The sequence below is a fragment of the Lolium rigidum genome, chromosome 6 (assembly GCF_022539505.1).
Source record: "Lolium rigidum isolate FL_2022 chromosome 6, APGP_CSIRO_Lrig_0.1, whole genome shotgun sequence".
NCBI lineage: Eukaryota > Viridiplantae > Streptophyta > Magnoliopsida > Poales > Poaceae > Lolium > Lolium rigidum.
In genome coordinates, this window is record NC_061513.1 from 35,559,359 (window position 1) to 35,582,539 (window position 23,181).

The 23,181-nt window shown below is 48.1% G+C and overlaps 2 protein-coding genes across 2 annotated transcripts; one reads left to right on the plus strand and one right to left on the minus strand.

Annotated features, from left to right (window-relative positions):
• The first annotated feature begins 15,778 nt into the window (after positions 1-15,778).
• Positions 15,779-16,887, plus strand: LOC124667262 (probable esterase PIR7A). Its single transcript, XM_047204563.1, has 3 exons — positions 15,779-16,275; positions 16,347-16,487; positions 16,569-16,887. Exons 1-3 carry the CDS (start codon positions 15,895-15,897, stop codon positions 16,860-16,862), a joined length of 816 nt encoding a protein of 271 aa, XP_047060519.1. The 5' UTR covers positions 15,779-15,894; the 3' UTR covers positions 16,863-16,887.
• Positions 16,888-17,175: 288 nt separating this feature from the next.
• LOC124661595 (psbP domain-containing protein 7, chloroplastic-like) lies at positions 17,176-19,686 on the minus strand. The gene is made up of 3 exons (XM_047199475.1): positions 19,380-19,686; positions 17,792-18,011; positions 17,176-17,521 (listed from the first exon to the last, which is right to left on the minus strand). The coding sequence occupies exons 1-3, from the start codon at positions 19,684-19,686 to the stop codon at positions 17,203-17,205; spliced, it is 846 nt and encodes a 281-aa protein (XP_047055431.1). The 3' UTR covers positions 17,176-17,202.
• Positions 19,687-23,181: the final 3,495 nt, after the last annotated feature.

Below are 23,181 nucleotides of genomic sequence, written 5' to 3' on the forward strand. Positions count from 1 at the left end.
TTTCTCGCTATTGATTATTCTCAACTTAGACATCCATACCGGGACAACATAGACAACAGATAATGGACTCCTCTTTAATGCATAAGCATGTAACAACAATTAATTTTCTCATATGAGATTGAGGATATTTGTCCAAAACTGAAACTTCCACCATGGATCATGGCTTTAGTTAGCGGCCCAATGTTCTTCTCTAACATTATGCATGCTCTAACCATTCTAGCGGTAAATCTCCCTTACTTCGAGACAAGACGGACATGCATAGCAACTCACATGATATTCAACAAAGAGTAGTTGATGGCGTCCCCAGGAACATGGTTATCGCACAACAAGCAACTTAATAAGAGATAAAGTGCATAAGTACATATTCAATACCACAATAGTTTTTAGGCTATTTGTCCCATGAGCTATATTATGTAAAGATGAAGAATGGAAATTTAAAGGTAGCACTCAAGCAATTTACTTTGGAATGGCGGAGAAATACCATGTAGTAGGTGAAGGAGATATGCCCTAGAGGCAATAATAAAGTGGTTATTATTTATATCTTTATGTTTATGATAAATGTTTATATATCATGCTAGAATTGTATTAACCGAAACATTAGTACATGTGTGATATGTAGACAAACAAGAAGTCCCTAGTATGCCTCTTAAACTAGCTTGTTGCTTAATGGATGATTAGTTTCATAATCATGAACATTGGATGTTATTAATAACAAGGTTATGTCATTGAGTGAATGATGTAATGGACACACCCAATTAAGCGTAGCATAAGATCTCGTCATTAAGTTATTTGCTATAAGCTTTCGATACATAGTTACCTAGTCCTTATGACCATGAGATCATGTAAATCACTTATACCGGAAAGGTACTTTGATTACACCAAACACCACCTGCGTAAATGGGTGGCTATAAAGGTGGGATTAAGTATCCGGAAAGTATGAGTTGAGGCATATGGATCAACGAGTGGGATTTGTCCATCCCGATGACGGATAGATATACTCCGGGCCCTCTCGGTGGAATGTCGTCTAATGTCTTGCAAGCATATGAAAGAGTTCATAAGAGACCACATACCACGGTACGAGTAAAGAGTACTTGTCGGGAGACGAGGTTGAACAAGGTATAGAGTGATACCGAAGATCAAACCTCGGACAAGTAAAATATCGTGAGACAAAGGGAATTGGTAATGTATGTGAATGGTTCATTCGATCACTAAAGTCATCGTTGAATATGTGGGAGCCATTATGGATCTCCGGATCCCGCTATTGGTTATTGGTCGGAGTGAGTACTCAACCATGTCCGCATAGTTCTCGAACCGTAGGGTGACACACTTAAAGTTGGATGTTGAAATGGTAGTTCTTGAATTATGGAATGGAGTTCGAATATTTGTTCGGAGTCCGGATGAGATCCCGGACATCACGAGGAGTTCCGGAATGGTCCGGAGAATAAGATTCATATATAGGATGTCATTTTATGTGAAATAAAATGTCGCGGAAGGTTCTAGAAGGTTCTAGAAAAGTCCGGAAGAAACCACCAAGGAAGGTGGAGTCCACAAGGGACTCCACCTCCATGGCCGGCCAGCCCTAGTGGGGGTGGAGTCCCAAGTGGACTCCACCATAGGGGGCCGGCCACCCCACATGGGAGGTGGGAATCCCACCTTTGGGTGGGAGTCCTAGTTGGGCTAGGTTTGCCCCCTCCTATGGAAGGTTTTGGTTTCGGGTCTTATTCGAAGACTTGGACACCAACACTTGGGATCCACCTATATAATGAGGGGCCAAGGGAGGGGGCCGGCCACCCCAAGACCAGAAGCTGGCCGCCCCCCTTGAGTGGCCGGCCACCCCCTCCCAAACACATTGTACACGCGTTGGCCGAATCACAAGCAAAAGTATATCGAAACCGAAGTAACTTGAAGAGGAACAAAGCATATCTCAGATGCACGAGTACGACTACTACTAGTATATACAATAAATGGGCAAACATAGGCACTGCAGTAACTAAATCGAGCTTCCATATCTTACACACCATATCCATGTGTTGTACTACATGCATCAACCGTTTGCACAATACCGAATCACCAATCGTCGCACTTGTCAAACCCAAACCCTAGGTGGCCACACAGAAATATTTGACCTTTGGACGCCGATGTCGACAATAGACTTCTACACGAAATGGACGCCTCCTGGAGCCGCCTTTCACGCGACCACATCCTCCATGTTTTGGCACAGCCCTGGCGGAGACCACCAAATAGGGAACCTCAATTTGCCCTATGCAAAACGAAATTCACAGCAGCATTTGAGTTAGGTAATCGCAGATGCTAGCCTGGACGCCATATGCGCAAGGGAGGAAGGGGAAATATAGAAAGCTGCATACTTTTTCAGACCGTTGGAGATGGAGCTGGCCAGGCGCCTGCTGGTCCCTGAAGATGGAGTGGCGGTGGGGGACGAGGGACAACGGGGCGACGTCCGGACGAGAGGTGGGGTGCCGGCGGCGAGGAGAAGCGGTCGCGGCGGCATCCCGATCCCCGGCCACCTGCTGCTAGGATTTTGTGCATTGGGACGCACCGGGTCCGGAGGAGAGGAGCGGCCGGGCATCGGATGCATGGGAGGAGGGGCCGTCGCCGGCGGATGGGAGGAGGGCGGCGCCGGGTTTGGAAAGGTGGGTGGATTCGGCGGGATTGTGGGTGTGAAGACTGTGTGTGGATTGATGTGAGCAGCAGACGGGATTGGGTATTGTGTTTTCCTTTCCTTCTTGGACGGCGAGTGGACGATTCAGATGCTACTCTTCATGGCGATTTCGTTCTTGGACGGCGAGTGGACGATAGAGTCAGCCGGTTCATATCCCAAATTTCTTTCTTAAATCCCATAAATCATGGTACTATTAATTACTCTTCTCGACTAGCTGTTTCAACCCAATAAAAGATACTACTACTTATATGCATGTACAGCCGTCACGACTTGAAATACACCAGCTAGCATGTCACATTTCCAATATCTGAAGCGGGCATTTCATCGACTTGAAGTACCAGCTACCTCTAATGCACATGATCGAGTAGGTCAGAAGTTACACGTGTATGAGCCTCCTTAACACCGGAGAGCTAGCTGAGATGGGCACGTCATCACTTAACTGCGGACACTTCGGCATCCGATGAGACGGCTGACAACGTCGTCAGTGTCCGTGTCGAACCCGCCCTTCCTTAATGCTTTGCTCACGTTTGAGATTGTCGTACAACCACATCAGCCCGGCAACGATCGACCTATCTAGTTAGTAGTATGTAGCATGGCACAAGACGAGCGGCAGCATGAACATGCACCGACATATGTCCTCGGCCGGACTACCATGCCATGCTTCACTATGTGTACATATTTCAGAGTTGAGATCGATGCATCACATCAACTAACCTGCTAAGTGGACTCATGGCGTCATGGCGACGAGGCCATTATAATCATGTGAGGGTTTGAGCACAACAAATAGTAGATGGTTCACGGGGAGGTGCGGCGATGGTGGTCGAAACTATGGCGATGTTAGGTTTTCATTAAGTCTCATGCCGGGGAGGAGGAATCACTAACTAGGGTTGCGTGAACCATTGTTGGCGCAAATGTGAAACTCCCAACGAGGCGGGATTCCATGGAGCCGCTAGCAATCTATTTTGTGTGGGAAATATACCTAGCTTGTTCCCTTCCATTCTCGCGTGAAATTGCCCTAGCTACATTACGAGGGGGAATGATATTCGGCTTCTCTTTTTTTTTTCAATTACCAAATTACTCATTTTTATGGACTCTACTATTTGTTGACTTCACAAAAAATAATACTATTACAGTTGCATCTTACTATCTCCGTTCCAATGAATAAGAATTATATTATTAATGAAAATTCAATCCATGTAAAGTTTGACCAAGTTTTTACAAAAATATATTTACATGGACTAATATAAAATCAATATTATTACATAAATCATGAAATATATATTTTCATATTGTATCTATAGAATATATATTTACTCATAGATCTTTCTAAAAGTTTGGTCAAACTTTACTTAGCTTGACTTAAAAAAGCCTTATTCATTGTAACAGAGGAAGTATATACTCCCTCCGTCCCGAGTTCGCAAGGCAAAGTTTTCAATTATCTTGGCCCAAGATGAATTCTCATTGGTTCTAAATTTCCACGTAAAATCGTTAACATAGGCGCTGCAATTAATTGGGAAATTAAAAAGAACTTTATTTTCTACACATTAATTGGTGCGATACGAAAGGAGGAGTCTTTTGCATGCAATAATGAATCAGTTTTACTCACATATTAAATGCAAATGTGTCTAGAAGGTGAGGCATTTTGGGACAAATATTTTTTTAGAACTTTGCCTTGCGAACTGGGACGGAGGGAGTATCTATTATGAAATTGAAACTTTAAAATAATAGCTAGGTTTGCCTCATTTACACTTTACTCCAAATCCACAATGTCTCAACAGTAACGGTGGAATTTACTCTTCTTCAATTATCCGCCCTCCATTACGTGGAACACGAGAGGACATCACCACCATAGGTCCATAGTGCCTCCGCCGGGGCCCAAAACCTAACCCTAGTAGCCCGAACTTGAGCAGTCTGAGTCCCCAACCGTCCCGCCGCCGGAGCGGTAGGTGAAGGAGAAAGGGACATGTCGGCGGGGAACTATGGAGCATTTTTAGACAAGGGCGGAAATCATCAGTTTTCGAGAGGAGCCTTTGCGTTTGGGTGGTCTGTTTGTATGTTGTGTTGTTCATGCTGTTGGAGGGTGCATACTCGGGTGAACTAGGTTTATTTGAGGTCGACAAGCTGAGCCGATTTTCTACCTCGGCTCCAATTAACAAGGCATGTAGAGTAAATTTAGTTAAATATCAAATCGTGCTAAGTTTGGCCAAATATATAGAAGAAAATGTTAACATCCATAATATTAAATAAACATATTCTATGGTGAATCTACTGGCAAGTTCATGTTTTTGTCTAAAACATTTGTCGAACTTAAATGTAATTGACTTTTGACTAAATTTATGGGTCTTGTTCATTGGAATGGATGGAGTATATTTTCTTACTAGCTGGTCAATTACCTATACTCTACATCCTGGCCGAGAAGCTTCTTTTGCCTTGTTGATTTATGCAGCCTAGCACCACGTAGTCCTTAGTACTACTCATTTAGCTAGAAGCTAGGCAGGGAAGAGCACGTACGCATGCATACACATAGCTGCTAATCATACTTTACTAGCGTCTCGACCCCGTTAAGTGCACCGGAAGAACGTAGGCAGCTAAGCCGGCCGGCCAGGAACGCAATGCATGAATGTGTGCATGAGCAACTGATTGACGTAGCCAACTGAACACCTTTGGTTTGCTTTTGTTTTAGTTAAGTCCTAGCTATTACATTTTGCTCCCCTTCACTGTTTCCTCTCGTGACATGCGAAAGCATGCGACCGGTGTCCTACCGTTCAATGTCAATGAGTCCTAGGTCCGCCTCCCTTTAACCATTCGCTCCCACTGCGGGAAGGTAGAACCTCAGTGTCTCGTTCATGGGTATATATAGGTTAGGTTTTGGGGGAGGGGTTTGCTTAGATGGCGGCAACGATGATTCTCATGGCAAATAAAGTTTTCCACCTCCGGTCCCATCTCAACTTTCATCGTTCGTTTAAGATAGCGTGGCTAGGGTTTCCCGGGTTGCGCGAGTAAAGCAGCAGCGGCACATCCATGGGATTTTGTTCTTTGGATTTAGCCACCTCTCGGAGGCGTATCCTTTGGTGTCGTCGTGCAACTTGGAGGCTTGTACAAGAGTGAAGATGGTGGTTGGTTGCCGTCGTCTGTCGGGAGAGTATATATGACGTATCGGGAGCAGGTTGGTGGCCCGATGCACTGGCGGAGCTTAGTGAGGGCAAAACTGGGCCATGGCCCGCCCTGCCCTGGACCAAAAAAAAGATCTATACCTACGCCGCATGTGTAAAGCCCACATCCACACCACATGAGAGGCCGAGTAGCACTTGTTTCCATTTCCAGACCAGTCCGTCGCTCGGCTTCCTGTTCCTCCGCGGCGCAGCGCATCCCCAATTCCTCATCGATGGCGCCAGTTCCGGCGACCGAGCGGGGAAAATAACAGCTGGGCTACTTGTCCCGGTGACCGGCGACCGTCCCGTCCAGCAGGCCGAAGCGACGAAAAGGTAGCCAGGGCGCCCAGGCTGCCAGACCCCAAGCCCCCAACCCTAAGCGACCAGGCAGCAGTTGCAAGCGGCAGGCCGGTAGGTGGCCAGAGAGCTAGCAGCGATCCGGCCATCCGGGCATCCGCCACAAGGTCTCCTCACAACTGCCTCACAGTCCACCGCCTTCTCTGAATTTCTTGCTTGTAATTTTGTTGAGCTGACTGACGCACGGCACAACAACAAGGGACGCTGCAGTCTGGACTCTCGAGGTAATTCACTTCCCCAATCCTATGTCAACTGAAGTTATTGTTTCACAATTTGTAATTAGTAGCATGAATAATTCTTGAAACGTGTAGCTATGAAGATGTAATTGAAGATTTTAGAAGAAAAAAAAAGGTCAGACAGCTGATCTTTAGTATGTAAATCATTGCCTTGCGGTCAAACTGATTCTTAGTATGCTACTGTGCTATATTTTGTTTTGGAGCAATTCATGTATGACGATCTGCTGGATCAAGGTAGTACTTATGAAATATTGACTAATGTATAGTTTTGGAGCAATTATCTGTGTCTTTTCTGGTTTCGCCCGCCCAAATTTTTCTTTCAAGCTCCGCCACTGGCCCGATGGCGTAAGATCTACCGCCTTTCTCCCGACTTGGTCGCTGTGGAGCTTCTCTTTGACCTGTCAATCCGGTGTTTGCTATGGTGTTGGCTCGAATTCGACAATGTTTACAGAACATGGTGTTCTTGGGGCCCTACAATGGCTTATATGTCAATTTCTTTTGTTGGGATTTTCCTGTAAATATTTATGGACAAGTGTCATTCCTTGTTTCTTCTTGTTGTTTTATGTGTGTGTTGTGGTTGTTTTGTTGTTTTATGTTTAATAAACAAACACGATTGCATAAGAAAAAAGTAGGAGTAGTTTAGCTAGCGAATAACTAGGTTAATTATGTGAGTAAGCATCTTACTCCATATAAACCACATTAAACTTTAATCGGTATCGAGCCGCCTTTTCAACCTCCAACATTAATTCTTCCGAGGTCCATTATGATCGTTCGAGGGAGGCGACATGGTCGAGGAATATGTCAGTCCCTCTACCCATTCTTCATATCCTATGTCACTAATTGCTCAACCATTATCCTATATTATCTGACCTCGACCTATCCATTTCCACTATCCACGCCTAGGCAAAAGGAAGGATTTCCGACCCTTCCTCGCAAGATTTCAGTCGCCCATGCTATCTAGAAGCCATGTGTTGTATGCCCCTATATTTACATTGAAAGTTGTCATTCCATGGGTCTTTGCCCTTTGTTTGTGCTAGAATACGCCATGCGAACATGACTAAACAAAAATAAGATCATGTTATTACAAGAGTTGTGTTGAACCCCTCGAAGTAGGGTTTTACATAATAAATCTAGAGTCTTCGAGGAGATAGTCCTCTTTAAAAAGTGCAACTTTGGAGCTGTATAGGATTTTCCTCTCAAGACCGGACCTACGTACCCTTACAAGGATCTCACACAAAAGGTCAAGGGTTTCAGACCCTTCATCACATGATTTTAGGCGCCCCACTTTGTCTACCCTAACTTTCCATCAAAAGTGGTGATTCCATGTGACTTTACCCTTTGTTTGTGTTACAATAGGTCATAGAAACATGACGAAACCAAAACTAGATCATGCTATTATAAGAGTTGGGTCCAACGCGTCAAAGTGATGGTTTTTCCACTATAAGTCTAGAATCTTTCTTCGGGATAGTTTTCTTTTGCAAACAAATTGAACCTCGATTTTTATATGATTTTCCTCTAAAGACCACCCTTGCATAACCATACTAGGACCCACGCAAAAGGGAAAGGGTTTCCGACCGTTCCTCACGCTAGTTCAGGTGTCCCACTATCTAGCGGGCCCCACGTAATCTACCCCAAAGCTTTTCCATCGAAAGTGGTGATTCCATGTGACTTTGCCTTTGTTTCGCTAGAATATGTCATAGAAACATGACCAAGATTAAACAAAGTCATGTCCGGTTTTCTACTATAAGTCTAAAATCTTCATGCGTGATAGTCCTCTTTGTGAAGAAACCGAACTTCGAGTTCTCAATTAGATTTTGCTTTGAACACAACTCTTATGACCCATGTTAGGTCCCCATGCAAGAGGTGGAGGTCTTCTAAATCTTGCTCGCGTGATTTACGGCGAAACACCGTTTCGTGGGCCCCACGACGCCATGGTTCCATTCGGGCAATCATTTGCTTGATTCATCACTGGATATCTACATCAAGTGAAGCTCGATCCAAAACTTCTTTACTCTAGTTGGACAACCTCGGTAAGAATTGGTGAGTGCAATTCCCGCCATCTCTTATATGTCTTGTAGTCAAGATTTTTTGCCGACTCCTCGCGTTCGCTGGTCTTCGTTGCTTTCCTCCATCATGGTAATACCTCGATCAACCATGTATGTTTGCCCCTACCAACGGTTGGATCGCTCAGCCCGCCCTCCACAACGCGTAGTCCTGGTCATTATCATCGATGAACCGACCTGACGGTGCTCTCAACCATCTCGATTCCTTGTCTATTTTATTAAGATATTTTCAAAGACATAAAATTAGGTCGTTGAGTTGTTCGAAGCCGCCATGCATGGCATTAGCTAGCGAAAAGTTTCCCGCCTAAGATTTGGGATTTTGGTTAGCCGTCAAACAAATTTCGATTTGGGCTGCGGTCATAGCTAAACTTGGCCCGTTTTGCAGTCTCCAGAACAAAAGCAATCGAACCCTAACCTAAGCCGGAACTCCACCTAACCCCATTCTTCCTCCCCCCTCCTGCGACGTGAGACCCCGAGACTGCGGCGGCTGGAACGATGCGACGCGACTGGCTTGCTCGCCGGCGCACGCGTGCGTCTGTGCGCGCGGCTCCGTCGAGCTCGCTGTACCGCGTCGATTTCGCCGGCGATTTGTTCCCAACGCCGCCGTTCCGGCATCGCCCCTCTGCGCCGTTTCCCCATCCTCGCCGCTTCACACGTCCTCGCCGCAGCGCTGCGAGCAGCTGAGCCTGCTCGTCGGCCAAAGGAAGAGCGCGGGTTTCTTGTCGCTCGCCGGTTAGACGCTGCCATGGCCGGCAAGCGCGACCTGGCCGTCCGCGTCTTCGCCGGCGTCTTCGCGGAGGCGTCCGGCCGCAAGGCCATGTGCGCGGCAGCGCTCACCGCAAGGACCACCGCAGCCACCCAAAGGTCAAAATTTTCCCCTACTGCTGAGACCAACCTACTGCTTTGGCTCAGGGATTTGTAGCTGTACACGTTTGGTCGCAGATTGATGCCACTCCTTTTCATGTTTGGTCGCATGTGGATGCAAATCATTCTATTTGAACCTTTTTGGGGTATGTAGTTTGAAAGATCTATAAAGGAGATTGGGCAGCTTTAGATTGGTATATTAATCTTGGATTTTGTAGTGTCGATTAACCTGTCCAACACAATACTTTTTGAGTGAAAATCTTGTACTGCATCATCTCTTGGCCACTGTCTTTTGTCAGCAAAATAGAATGTACTGAATACCGAACTGTTTACAGCTTATTAGGAGATTAGCAATTGCGTTTGTCCTGAATTCAGTATCTTGTACTAAATTCTGTTACACTTGTAATTTGTTTCACCCAATAAAAAGTTGTTTCGTGCATTGGCAGTAGATGTGCATGGCTGCAAACTACGAGCGCTGGTGTGGTGGGCTCTGCAGCTTCAGCGGCGTTCTTGCGGAGGCACCCGGCGACATGGAGTTTGTGGGCGTGCTTGCCCCAAGGACCCTTGCGGCCACACAAAGGTCTGATTTCTTCCTACTGCTGCTTTGCTGCAGGGAGTTGTAGCTGTGTTAGATAGTACACGGATCTTTAATTTTTGGGGAGCTGAATTAGTTGCAGATACATGCAGTAACTTTTTGTATATCCAATCAGCTCTATCTGAACCGTTTGTGTGTATTTTGCTAAAATTAACAAATGCTTATGGTTGATGAAAATTCAACACTGATATGTGTGACTGCATATTGATAATATGGTAATTCGAGCAATCTGTTTGTGATTATTCTTGTAATTCCATGCTCTGGTTGGTTTACAAATGAGATTGAGTTCCTCTATTTCTTTCTGTTGATTTGCATTCTTTCTTTAGAATCCGAAGTTCATCTATTTCTTTTTACACGTGGAAATTAATGGATCATGTCATGTGTGTGCAGGTGCTGTTTTACACCTATCTTGCTGCTCACACTTAAACGCTATCGTTTGAAGTGTGCCTGTCTGATAACGGCTCTGTCAAGCTCGGCAACGTCAAGGTAACTATCTGGATTGCAGCGCCGCCTCCCTCTTGTTGTGACGGCGATTGTATGGTGAGGTTGATGAATCGTGAATTCAATCTGGTGTTATGGTGGAGATTAGTGATGCTGTCTATATTTGCGGATTTGCACTGGTATTAGCTCGTATTGCTAATGTGTGTTCAATCGCTGCTGGGTCGTGTCCCAGCATTGATCTGCTGCTTGTGTTTTACTATCCTTTATCTCGTGTATGTTTATACAAAACTTGTACCAAGGTTTCTGACAGTGAAAGGCGCCTCTGTCTCTTGATTAAAAGTGAGTCTGTCTAGAGTCTTTATCACTGGGGAAACTGTAAGCCCCTGTCAACTTATACTTTTTCTCTTGTTATTATGTGTGCTGGCTTCAGAGTAGATGCTCGGTTTATAATTGTGCTAGACAGATACAGCTTGTATTAGTTGTTGTTTCATGTGTGTATATATATTGTTGCAAACTTGCTGACAAATAGCAGAACGATTTCGATAGTATTTGTAAGAAGCATGCATGTTAAGAATTTGCATTTTTTTTTTTTTTTGTTATTGGCAGGTTGCGAGCTGCGGTCTGGTGCAGGGGGGTGCGGGCGAGTATGTGTGGTCAGGTCTGGTACATGGCTCTTTTGCCTGGGGCTGCAGCTTGGGACCTCCGTGGTTACTGGCTCTGGGCATGGTCTATGTAATATTGATTCAGTAGGTTTTGACATTCGGTGGAGCTGTGTTTGTCGTTGTAAATTTGCGCAAATTGGAAGCTGCAATTATTGTTATTGTTATGTTTGTAATCTGTTAGCCTAAAGCTGCATCATTGAGAGTTAAACTTGTGCGTCGGAGTTGAACCATATAATTATTATTTGTTGTATGTGTGGTCGCGGAAGATTAGAGAATGCCATGTGAAATTCGCCTCCTAGGGAATTATTAAGGTTAATAATTAGCATTTTGATGTGAAGATCTGGAAAACGAGGAGAGTGCCTGAAAAATCATGCAACCTATGTACTCGGTACTCGGATGCTCGTTTAGATGAACTATACGAGGAGAAGAGCTCGTAATTCTCCTCTCCCTTTTTGTAACCGAGTTTCATGCAGTGTGAAAGGCAGCCGAGGAGGAGGTGCAGTGCATGAGTAGGTAAAATGCGTTGTTATTGCGGAATTTTGTTGGACTCCCCTAATTAATTCCACAATCAACTGTGCAATATTAGGATCTGGCGACGTTTTACTCTTCAAATCAACTATCGCCCTGGTTCAATTGTACATGCACGCCTAATTAAGACGCGTGTGGTATTGGATCCATCGCGAACTCCCAGCAAGCAAGCGCGCGTGCGAATTGCCAAGGGAGAAAAAAAGAAAGGATTCATCAAGCACGCGTGTGTTAATTATTGTAGTGAGAAATTGAAAAGGCTGGCAAGATAAATAACGCGACATTAAAAGCAAGATTGGTTTGGAGAGAGACTGACGTTGACAGGTGCGCGTCACGTTCACGTGGCGTCCGTGTGCAACGGCGGACGCGGGGACCTGCATCAGCCCGGTCAACGTCAACGACCAAGGCCCACTGCAGCGGAGGCGCCTCTTGGTGGAGTTACCGGTTGGTTCAGATTTGATTCGTTGCCATCGTGATGAGTCCGTAACACCAAATTAGCCCCGGCCGATTAATTTGCAGTTCAGCCCGTTTAATTAGCGTATACGTCGCGGACACGAACCGATCGACTCATGTACATATATATGTTCTCTCAAAAAAAAAATGTACATATATATATGTACCCATCGAGATCGCATCGCTGGGCTGCAGGCGGCGCCGACGTAGACGATGGCCGGCGGGGACGACCGCCTGTCCGAGCTCCCGGACGACCTCCTTCGGCGCGTCCTGTACTTCGCCCCAGTCAAGGAAGGTGCGTCCACAACCGCGCTCTCGCGGCGCTGGCGCGCGCCGCTCTGGCTCTCCTCGGGCGCCGTTAACCTCGAGACGCGCGTGGACGACTACGACCGCTACCACCACGGCGACAAGACCCGAGGTGACAAGGCCAGCTTCTTCTCCCGGCGCCACGCCTTCGTTTCCGCCGCCGTGGCGGCGCTCGACGCCGCCGCCGTCCCCGTCACGAGGCTCACCGTATGCCTCAAGTCTGACCGCGACGACGCGGTCGGCGATTTCCTCAACGGCGACGGCTACAAGTACCGCGGCGAGTCGCGCGAAAAGGGCCTGATCGACATCGTGCTCTGCCACAGGGCAGCGCGCGCCGTCGAGGAGCTCCGGCTGGTCGCCAAGGAGTGGAGAAGCGACGCGTACTACAACGGCGAGTTCATCTGGGAGCGGGTAGGCCACTACTCGGTCACCCTCGACTCCCTGCCGTCACAGACCCTTCGCGTGCTCGAGCTCACCAACTGCGAGGGCCTCTACCAGGGGGAGGCCGCCGTCGTCGTGCTCCCGCGGCTCTCGTCGCTACGGCTCCGCCACTGTGCCCAGCACATTGCCTCTCTCCAGAGCATCATAGACTCCGCACCGACCCTCGCCACCGTCCGCCTCGAGTCCGTCTCCATCGACATGACAGAATATTCAGAAAGCGGCGACGACGATGATGATGAGGACGTTCGCCGGCCGCCCAAAGAAGCGGGACCCAACCGCCTTCGGTGCCCGGCGGCCACCGTCCTCGTCCTGGACAGGTGCAATTGGCACGATGATCGCCTCCGCGTCGAGTATGATGAGGCCATACCCCTCATCACGATGGAGATCGACGCGCCAAGGCTGCATCGCTTCAGGTACAAGGGAGTTCACCGGCCCTTCTCGTTCAGTCCACAGCCGCCGGAGCTAGAACAAGTGGACCTCCAGTTTTTCCCGGATAATTACCGTAATCCAAGGTGCGACCTCGTGACATTCTGGCGGTTCATGCGGAGCTTCAGCAGCGCCAAGGAGATGAAGCTCAGGTTGATCAACCTTGAAAACATTGCCCTCCTTAGGGAGGCGACGCGGGTCAAGCTCCTGCCGGTGTTCCGCCGCCTCGAGCGCCTCGAGCTGCAAGGGGCGCACCGGCCGAAAGGCAAGACCGCGGGGGCTACCATCGCGAACATGCTCCGTTGCTGCCCCGTGCTCCATGACCTCCGGATCAACCTCACTGCGGAGCAGCACGACGACTTCAAAGAAACCCGGTATGTGCACGAATTCCTGGAAAGGAAAATCCGATACGACCGTGACAAGTCCATCAATCGTCTCGGCGGCTGGGGTGATTCACAGCCGGCATTTGCTTCACGAGAAGAAGATATCGATGGTGTTAATTATGAAGAGGTTTCTGACATCCCTGCATTGAGTCGGCAGTGCTCGTCGGAATGCTTGCAGAGCTCCCTCAAGACAGTGAGCTTGCAATTCCAGTCCGACAAGGCTACATGTCTTGGTATCAAGCTCATCAAATTTTTCGCCCAGAATGCGATGCTTCTCCAAGAAATGCATATCGACGCTGGAAACAAAAAGTTACACGAGCACGTCAATCCTAAGATCGAGAGATGGTTCTCGAATCCATCTAAACAGAGAAATTCAGGGGCCACAAGCTTTGTAGTCTTGCCACTCAAAAGGTGACACTGAATTTTGTTGCAGATAGTAGTATAGTTGCACGGGGAGAGGTAGATTCCCCGAAGACTGTTGAGATCCTTCTATTCACAATAATCCTACAAATGCACTGTTTTCTTTTGAAAAAAAAAAACTTTGATATATGAACCTCATTGAAACTCAGCTATAGCTGGTCTGCCCCTGCTGACAATAGCTGAAGGTGCTAATAACTACGAGGACGTTTCTGAGATCCCTGCCTTGAGTCGCCCATCTTTCCGCTGCCTGCAAAGCTCATTGACGAGAGTGGGCTTGCGGTTCAGGCTGGAGGAGGCCAACTGTTTTGGGGTCAAGCTTATCAAGTTCTTCGCGGAGAACGCAATGGTTCTTCAAGAAATGCGTATTGACACCGGGAATGAGAAGTTGGGCGACCACATGGCTTGTAAAGTCGAAAGATGGATTGCCGATTCATCCATAAGGAGAGAGCCAGGAGCGTCAAAATTTGTGGTTTTACCCCTCAAGGGAAGAATCTGGAAATGTAAATATTGATGTACTGTAGTATTGTCTTTTTGGTATGGCACCGTTGTAACAGCCAATTTAGCTTTTATATGCATTAGTGGTCCCAGGTCACTGCTACAAAAAGCATGTCATTGTTGCAAAGAAAATCCGAACCTAACAAAAAAAATTATGTATTGTATGTAGCATTTTCAGAAATACAACATGGTTTTGCAACCTTCGCCACCGTCTATGGAGTCATCGCCATGGCTGATTCGAATTCGCCGATGTAGGCGCATCTGAATGAATGTAATAATAAGCAATTAAACCTTTAACGGTCAACCTTCACCTACATGCAATATGTGACCTTGTAGATATCGCTCGTAAAAGCCCCTCGTGAAGGCAAACCAGTCCCAAGAGGATCCGGTCAGGCCCAGAATGGGGCCGTAAGGACCGTCGCGGCACCGCAACAGGTTGGTGGCGGCGCCACAAAACCCATCACTAGCAACCTCACCTCCACCTGCGAACAAGTGGAACAGTGTAGACCCGTCACCCCCGAGGGGGTTGGGCGGTGCCACGCTGCCGCCGCCTGCCGTCTTAGCCGCCACGCGGCTGTGTCGCCACTGCCCGGCCGCCACCGAGCCACCACCGCCCTAGACGCACTACCGGTAGCACGGGAGACCCTGCGCCCCTTGCCTGGTGTACGAGTAAAAGCCGGTCCGTCGCCACCGGAACTGCATGGGCTTTGCTTGGCGGCCCGCTCCGACGATGGCGGTTGGGGGAAGAGGGAGTGGAGCCACTCGCGGGCTAGAGAAAGGCGGACGATCTGCGACGAGACTCCACCGGAGCATCACCACCGAAGAGGTCGACCGCCGTCCCAAAACGCCACTCCGGGCGCGCCGCCACCTCCTCAACGCTGCCAGCTGGTACCTGCACAACCCTACGCTATGTACAGACGAATTCCGTGGCTCCCCCACCCTCCCGCCGCCGGAGCGGCCGACGAAGAGCGAGGGACCCGGCGGAGCTTCGACGGTGAGGTGGATCGGCCGGCGATTCACAAATCGCCTCTCTCGTTACTGTAGCGGGAGAGGATAAGGTCCAAGGGCCTTTCAAAACAAAACAAAAACAGAATAGGAGAGCGTCGTGTGTAGATTGTGCTTCTAGTATCATTTAGTCGAAATCAAGTACTGACGCTTGCCCCACCGTGCCTGCACTTGAAACTACTCCCTCCGGTCTCTTTTAATTGACTCAAATTTGATATAAAAGTTATACAGTATTAAATTTGAGTCAATTAAAAGACACCGAAGGGAGTACAAATTATGCCACTTTACTTTAGCATACCGGTGCCAATTATTCAATTGTTTAAATTCCTCTCCACCCAATCCTCTGAGACTAGAGAGCGAGGTGAATCCGCGAAAACAGTCCAGTAACCGATGGAGAGCGCCACCGGCGAGGAGCGGGGGCACCGCTTCCTGCTCGTGCACGGCGTCTGCCACGGCGCGTGGTGCTGGTACAGGGTGGCCACCATCCTCCGATCCGCCGGCCACCGCGTCGACGCGCTCGATATGGCCTCGTGCGGCGCCAGCCCGGGGCGCGCCGTCGAGGTGGGCTCGTTCGAGGAGTACAGCCGGCCGCTGCTGGACGAGCTGGCCGCGCTGCCGCCGGGAGAGAAGGCGGTGCTGGTGGGTCACAGCTACGGCGGGCAGAGCCTGGCGCTGGCGATACAGGCGCACCCGGACAGGATCGCCGTCGCCGTCTTCGCCTCCGCCGCCATGCCGGTCGCCGGCAAGCCCATGAAGTTCGTATCCGAGCAGGTGCGTGCGCGCCGACTGCCCCTACTAATACTCGATCCACACCTCCATGATCCTAGCAGTACACGATGTAGTTTGCGCAAGAAAGGGGCCCGGGTTTCTTCAAGGACTGCGTGATCGAGACCGCCGGCGACGACCCCCGGCGTCCTTGCAAGACGTTCCTGCTAGGACCGGAGTACATGGCGGAGAAACTGTACCAGCTCAGCCCACCCGAGGTGAGATAACCACAACGACGGCGGGATAAACTGTCGGCGCCGTCTTCTTTCATGCTTCCTCTGACGGCTCGTTCTACGCAGGACCTGACCCTGGCGACGATGCTGGTGAGGCCGTCGAGGCAATTTGTGGACGACGCCACGATGAACGGCGAGGGGGTCCTGACGGCTGAAAGGTATGGCGCGGTGAGCCGCGTGTACATAGTCGCCGAGGAAGATGCGTCTTGGTCGCCGGAGTTCCAGCGGCGGATGGCGTCGTGGAACCCCGGCACGGAGGTGAGGGGGCTCGAGGGGGCTGATCATATGCCCATGTTCTCAAAGCCTAGGGAGTTCTCAGATCTCCTTGTAGAGATTGCCAACAAGTACGTTCAAGTCTGAAGTTGAATATGGCAGACAGCAAACCGAATTATGACTTCAGAGATTTCAAGACATGCTTGAGACTAATGTATCATGGAATAAGACTTAGAATTCTCTATGCATAAGAAGAGTTCATACATGATACAGGAAATATTTAGATGACATCTCTCCTCTTCTACCCGCGCAGGGGAAGTGTCAAATGAGAACTTCAGCCATTGATGTAACAAAGAACATTATGATACACAAACATTTACGTTACATTTACATCTCGTCTAAGTGAAACCGTGACCTGAGCAAGGCAAGTTCCAGGCTAATGGATAAAAGGATCGTGTCAGGGATACAAAACTGTGTATTTACAAGATCAAACATCGGTCACTAAGCTGAAGGAATCCGCCATCGCAAAGAACTCTTTCTGAACTGCCTTCCACGCCGACTCCGGTGCCTGGGCATTCAGGGTGTACAGCCTGCCATCCCTCACGCAGCACACCGCGACATTGTGCCGTCGAAACGAAGGGCTTTCAACACAGAACTCTAGCTTGTAGTACTTGACATTTGTCTCGGCATCTTCTCTCAACGAAGCATCGATAAGAGTAGCTCTGATATCCGGATTCCGCTTTGTCCTTGCGATCCTTCTGAGCACCACTTCCCCGACGTCTTTCGGACCACCAAATGACTCGATCCTGTTTCAAACAGGTCAATGCCGATTTAGAGGACACATTAGGCTGATAATTTGGCCAAAGATTTTTCAAACAAAGGACAGCATGCACTTATCTCCGTTAGAATTTTCAGTGGGGTAGTAAAATGTTAATGTGACACGAACTGTATGATCACGTTTTACACAGCAACTCATATGTAGTACTGTTTAAGCAAGTTTGAAAGATTTTGTTTGGGATCCAACTTATAACGGTCATTCCATAAAGAAACTGCAACTGGCATATAAGTGTACTTACGAGAAGTCTTGTGGGACTGGTGACACAATGACACTAACATTAAGCTCTCCATTGGATCCTGGGGGGCCAAAAGCTGCTACAGGTCCACTGGTATTCTGAGGTCGAGATAACCTCCCATTTGACAATGGTGGAGGGTCTAGTGATCTCTGCTGTTCTGCTTTCCTCACTTGATTGTATAGTATTGTCTGATCTCCAACCCAGTTTGCTGGATAGATGAACTCTGCAGAGTTACAAGACCTCAAAGTTAATACATTCACACAAATTGGTAGATATATATACTGATACTTCAAATAAATATATCACATGATTCTTCTTATTGACGCATTTTTAGATAAAGTAATGTTCACACTTCTGGTATCTTGTTAACCTATCCTTAGCAAGGAAAACATCCAGCAGAAAAAATGTTATCTTGTTGGGAATCAGCCACCAGATGCCATCAAGGATCAATCATGTGACATGGAGCACAGGTGGCATTCAGTTCCTGGTTCTAAATGCAGCACCAGATAGCTCATAATCCATAAACGCAATCCCATTGGAGGCATAACATAGCAGATGGGTATAGTAGGCTGAAGCTGCAAGGACCACATTTTTGTAGCCACTCTTGTTTGTGCCACAAAGGACAAAGCTCGATTTTTTGGATGGAAACAAGGAAATGTATAAAATGAAGGTAGATTTTTTTTCTGTTAGTCCAACAAAAAGAACTCTGTTCACATAAGGGAAGACAAGGAAAAATTTGTTTTGACTGTGATAATGGTTCCAGGGAATATCGCCATCAGAAGCATAAAAACAATGAATTGCGACTCTATTGCACTGCAAGGAGAAGAGAATATATTCCAGAACCAACGAGAATCTGAAAAGAAATATACAATTTTCCATTCCTTTTTGTGTGGGTGGGATGTGAACACAACACAACCACTTGGCATCACTTGTTCTGTACTTTTTGGTGGGGGGCACAAAGTTGCAACCTGATAGCAACATGCACGCGCAGGGGTGCCTTGAGTTCTGTTTCCGTGTGCTGATGGCAAGCATCACCTCGACCGTGCGTCACTTTGCTAGAACGTCAATAAAAACAGAGTTTTTTTTCTTCTCTAATCGCCTTCGTGGCCAGTTTCTGCTTTTATCAAGCATTCTAAACGTGCCCTCATGTGTTACCCTCAGTGTGAATCGGCTAAGCGCTATGACCTAGTATTCAATATTCACCAGTGCTGCCAAAAACCTTGTTGACCCAAATATGTTCTAGTTGTTTTTTAAATTCAAAACTATAATGATTATAACTAGAGTTCCTAACATCCGAATTAACAAAATGACATGATAAATCAAGAAGGGTAGCTCAATGTGCTCCTTGTTGAGTGCAGGACTATGCTATGAAGTCAACTGATGAATATGAAGGAATTCCACTCCCTCAAGGCCAAACAAATCGAAGAGATGAGACTAGTAACATGCTAGATGCGCACAATCATCCCTCGATGCACAAAACCAGCTTCCGGTAATCCGTACTAGTGAACAGCAAATGAGGACAGTGGCCAACCTAGCAGGAGATGAGAAGACTGGAGAGGGGAGGTAGATGTTAGCTAGTGGTTAGGATTACCGAATCCGTTGTCGGAGTCGAGGCAGCGTGTGAACCCGCCGACGGGGTAGAGCACGTCGAGCCTGAGCGAGCGGCCGAGCTCGGGGGAGAGGCCGAGGAGGAAGCTGGTGACGCCCCCGAAGTTGGCCCCCACGGCGGCCGCCGCCGCCGTGGACGCGCCCACCACCAGCCTCCGCCGGAACACGGACGCCAGCGCCGCGAACTCCTGCGCCGGCGAGGTGGAGCACCGCACCACCTCGCCTCGCCGCCGCCGGCGGCCGAGCGCCGGGTTGTGGTGCTGGTGCCTCGCCGCGGCTGCTGTGTCCATGGAATGGCCTTTGGGTTGGTCGCGGCGCGGTGGCCGGAGCCACGCGACGGGAGGAGGAGGGGAGAAAGTTCGGTGGTTGTGGTGGCGAACTGCCGGTGCGTCTTTTTATTTTCGGTTTCACCGACCGATCGATCTGGGAGTGGGATGCGTGTCCGGCTGGGCGCCGATGGAGCGCTGCCGCGTTCTCCTTCCAGCTCCAGCCACTACACGCCGCGATTCCGATCGGATCCGGATCCGATCGGAAGTCTGTTGGACACACGCGCAGGAGCACGAGTGAACACGGGTGATGCCTGGTCAAATGGGGCGCGTTTGGTAGTCTCAATACCCCTTGCCTCGCACCGGCTTAGCTTTTTTCGGTCTGTTTGGTTACCTTATCGATGCCACTTTTTTGCAGGAATTGGTTTTCAAAGCCTTCTCGGACAAGGTCCTGGAGGAACGCCGGTTCGGCCGTTTCTAGCGAGCCACCCCCGTTTTCGCAGAAGTGGAGAACGCGGCGTCTTCGCAGAGCCAACACGGGAGATGGCGGGAGCTCGCGTGGGACGGCGAAATCTCGGCGGCATGAATTCGGTCATCGCGCTTGAATTTTCGCCGCCGTATATAGGGGCGGCTCTCTCACCGGTAAATCCAAATCCCCCATTTCGAGCTCATCCAGCATCCCCGATCTAGCGATATGGCCGGCTCTACCTCACCCGCACGATCGGCGAGGATTGCGGAGGCTACTGGCCGTGGAGGATGGCCGTATTCTTCGTCTGCGTCGATGACTTCGGTTGTGGTAAGCTTCTGCAAACCCTAGCCTTAGATCTACATCTTATGGGTACACAACCGGGGTCTGAACGAATCCATTGTAGGACATTCCTTCGTCGCCGGTGGAGGTTGTCGAGGTTTTCCAGGTTCCATCTGACTCTACGACGGGAACGGTGGTGCTGCATGTATCTTCCACTGGGACGGTGGTGTTGACTGCATCTTCGCCAGCGTCCCCTGCTTACCCTACCTCGGAGTTGCGTGTGGCTCCATTGACTGTAAGGACGATCTTACCTATCCCGTTGTTCTTTGATGTGGTACTGGTAGTTCATAGATCTGCTAGTGCTTAAGGATGGCCATGTGGTAGTTCATTGGTCTGCTAGTGTTTGTCATATAGGCGATCATACCTTTGGGCTCCCCTGATCTGTCTGCGCCAATTGTGAATGCTCAGCCATCTCTGATAGCAAGCAAACTAGCCATGGTTTGGAAACCTGAGCTATCAGAGTTTGTGCTGAACCGGTTGGTTCAACTCATCCGTAGCGGCGTCTGCTTCAACATGAGATTCAAGAAGCAGCAGATAAAGAAAATAGCCGCGGATGTTCTTGCATTCGCCGGCGTACATGTCACCACTCTTCAGCTGTACAACCACATCAGAAACTGGAGGACGAAGTGGAGCGTCATCATGAAGATGAAATCCGATCGCATTCTGGACTGGAGCGAAGCTGGTTGCTGCTTCTCCGGCGGTGATGAAGGAGCGGCGGATGAGTACATCCTGGTACGAATCCTCATTGAGCTCCTGCATAGATCTGAAAGTATATACATGTCAATATCGTCACCACTAACATGTGTTCTTTGTCGATTGCAGCGGTACACGAAGCACCGTCACTACGTCGGCACCCCAATCACCAACTACGCTAAGATGAAGACGATTTTCACTCCCCGGTTCGTCTAGAAGGCGCAGCTGTTCCAGCCTAACTTGCTGGTCAGGGCTATCGACTTCATTGCAGACAATGAAGCCGAGTATGCCGTCTACCGTAAGTTGCAGCCACCGGAGAGGAGGAGCTGGCTTAGGACCTGGCTCCGCAACCAGTTTCCTGCTTAGTGCTTCTGCTTCCTTCTTATGATCCGCTGATTTTGGCTGGTGATCTTGTATCCCTCCATTAGATAGGACTTGCTACAACCTGATCCTCGGTTTGTAATAATGAACTTGTTCGAGGTGGTATATATTAACCTCTCGTGACGAACCTATGATGCATCACGAAGTAGTTGCTTCGTTCGTGATGCATCGCCCACTAAGTACTAGTTACTGTGTATTACGAGCATCTTTTCTGATGAACTGAATCTCATGTGTGATATTATTCAGTACTAGGTAACCTCACCACTCTAAGTGAAGGAGTTACCACAGCACTGGGCTATTTGCAACCAAACAGGATGTGGGCCGCACGACCTGGGAAGAATGGGCTGGAAATGGGCAACCAAACGATGGGCCTGGGTTTCTTGTCCGACGCGCAAAAGGCTGCACAGGCTACCAAAGGACCTACCAAAAGACCTATGACCCGTTCGCGACGTGCAATGTCTCTCATCTCGCTGGCGCAGGCACGCAAGAATTCCACCCGGCCAACCAAACGCGCCTATGGCAAACGAGTTGCTCTACCGAGTTACCGCCGACCGAACGGAGCGGCTGGTCGTCGCCCGCGTCTCCTTGTCGTGCTCCAGTGCTCCACGTTGCCCATTTTTGGCCGGCGAATGATCTTTAGTACACTACTACCAGGGGACCTTTCTTCCAGCAAGTTTTAAGACAAACGGTCACGTCTCTAACACATATAGAGTTATAGACGGCGACATCACTTGAGTGTTAGCTTTGCAAGCTCGATTTCTTTCCAAATTAATCTACATTAGAAAAAAATTATTACTAAATAATTCTAACTGTATACCAGTATGGAAAACTACAAATCAAAAAGGATTCTAGAGAATCAAATTTTCTATACTTTGCTTACCTTACTGGTATTGCACACCATATCACAACAAATTTAGGAACCTCCAATCCATGATCAAGTATTTGAAATTCTCAAATTCATTACTCCCTTCGTTCACTAATGTAAGATGTTTTAGTTTTTCTATAAATCCATGACATCAATATTCTCTTAAATATGCCACTTGGAAATTTAGAAAAGTTGGAAGAGAGGGGAATACACACACACAAAAGATGATAGCATTCTCGAATAACTTTAACATGGGATGACCCTCCATTATACATTACATCATGTCATTAATATAGGAGTAGTTAACATGTGAGAATTAATTGTTATAAATAACACCAGGTGACAATCCATTATGTATCATGTTTGTTTAGCCATCTCAGCCACGTGCCTTAATTCTCAACCTGGTTTATATTACTCACATAGTCACATCGTTCTAAAAAGGATGTTTCAACTTTATCTATGTATGCATATATCTCGACAAGTTTTAGTAGATACAAGTAAATCTAGATAAAGTTCATACATTCATTTTTAGGACGGAGGGGTAGGTCAGTTGAATGATCCCTATTCCTAATGCAAGTCCACTGGAGTTTTTCTGTTGTATACTTTCACATCATCTAGCAAGGAAAAAACAAGTTATACAATAGATTATTCTTAGTATCATTTTGGCATGTAATGCTTGTATAAACATAAAAACATGTGAAAAGTAAAGCTAATCGAGATAATTTGTGTTAAAACAATGGTGCCTCACGCGATCAGGAAAATTATCCTGTAT

Bases quoted from the DNA above. Each gene is read 5' to 3' on its own strand.
- LOC124667262 (XM_047204563.1), top strand. From the start codon at position 15,895: ATGGAGAGCGCCACCGGCGAGGAGCGGGGGCACCGCTTCCTGCTCGTG. The intron at 16,276-16,346 runs GTGCGTGCGCGC...TACACGATGTAG, and splicing joins TGAAGTTCGTATCCGAGCAG to TTTGCGCAAGAAAGGGGCCC. The intron at 16,488-16,568 runs GTGAGATAACCA...CGTTCTACGCAG, and splicing joins ACCAGCTCAGCCCACCCGAG to GACCTGACCCTGGCGACGAT.
- LOC124661595 (XM_047199475.1), bottom strand. From the start codon at position 19,686: ATGGACACAGCAGCCGCGGCGAGGCACCAGCACCACAACCCGGCGCTC. The intron at 18,012-19,379 runs GTAATCCTAACC...GTAACTCTGCAG, and splicing joins CGACTCCGACAACGGATTCG to AGTTCATCTATCCAGCAAAC. The intron at 17,522-17,791 runs GTAAGTACACTT...TGTTTGAAACAG, and splicing joins CCAGTCCCACAAGACTTCTC to GATCGAGTCATTTGGTGGTC.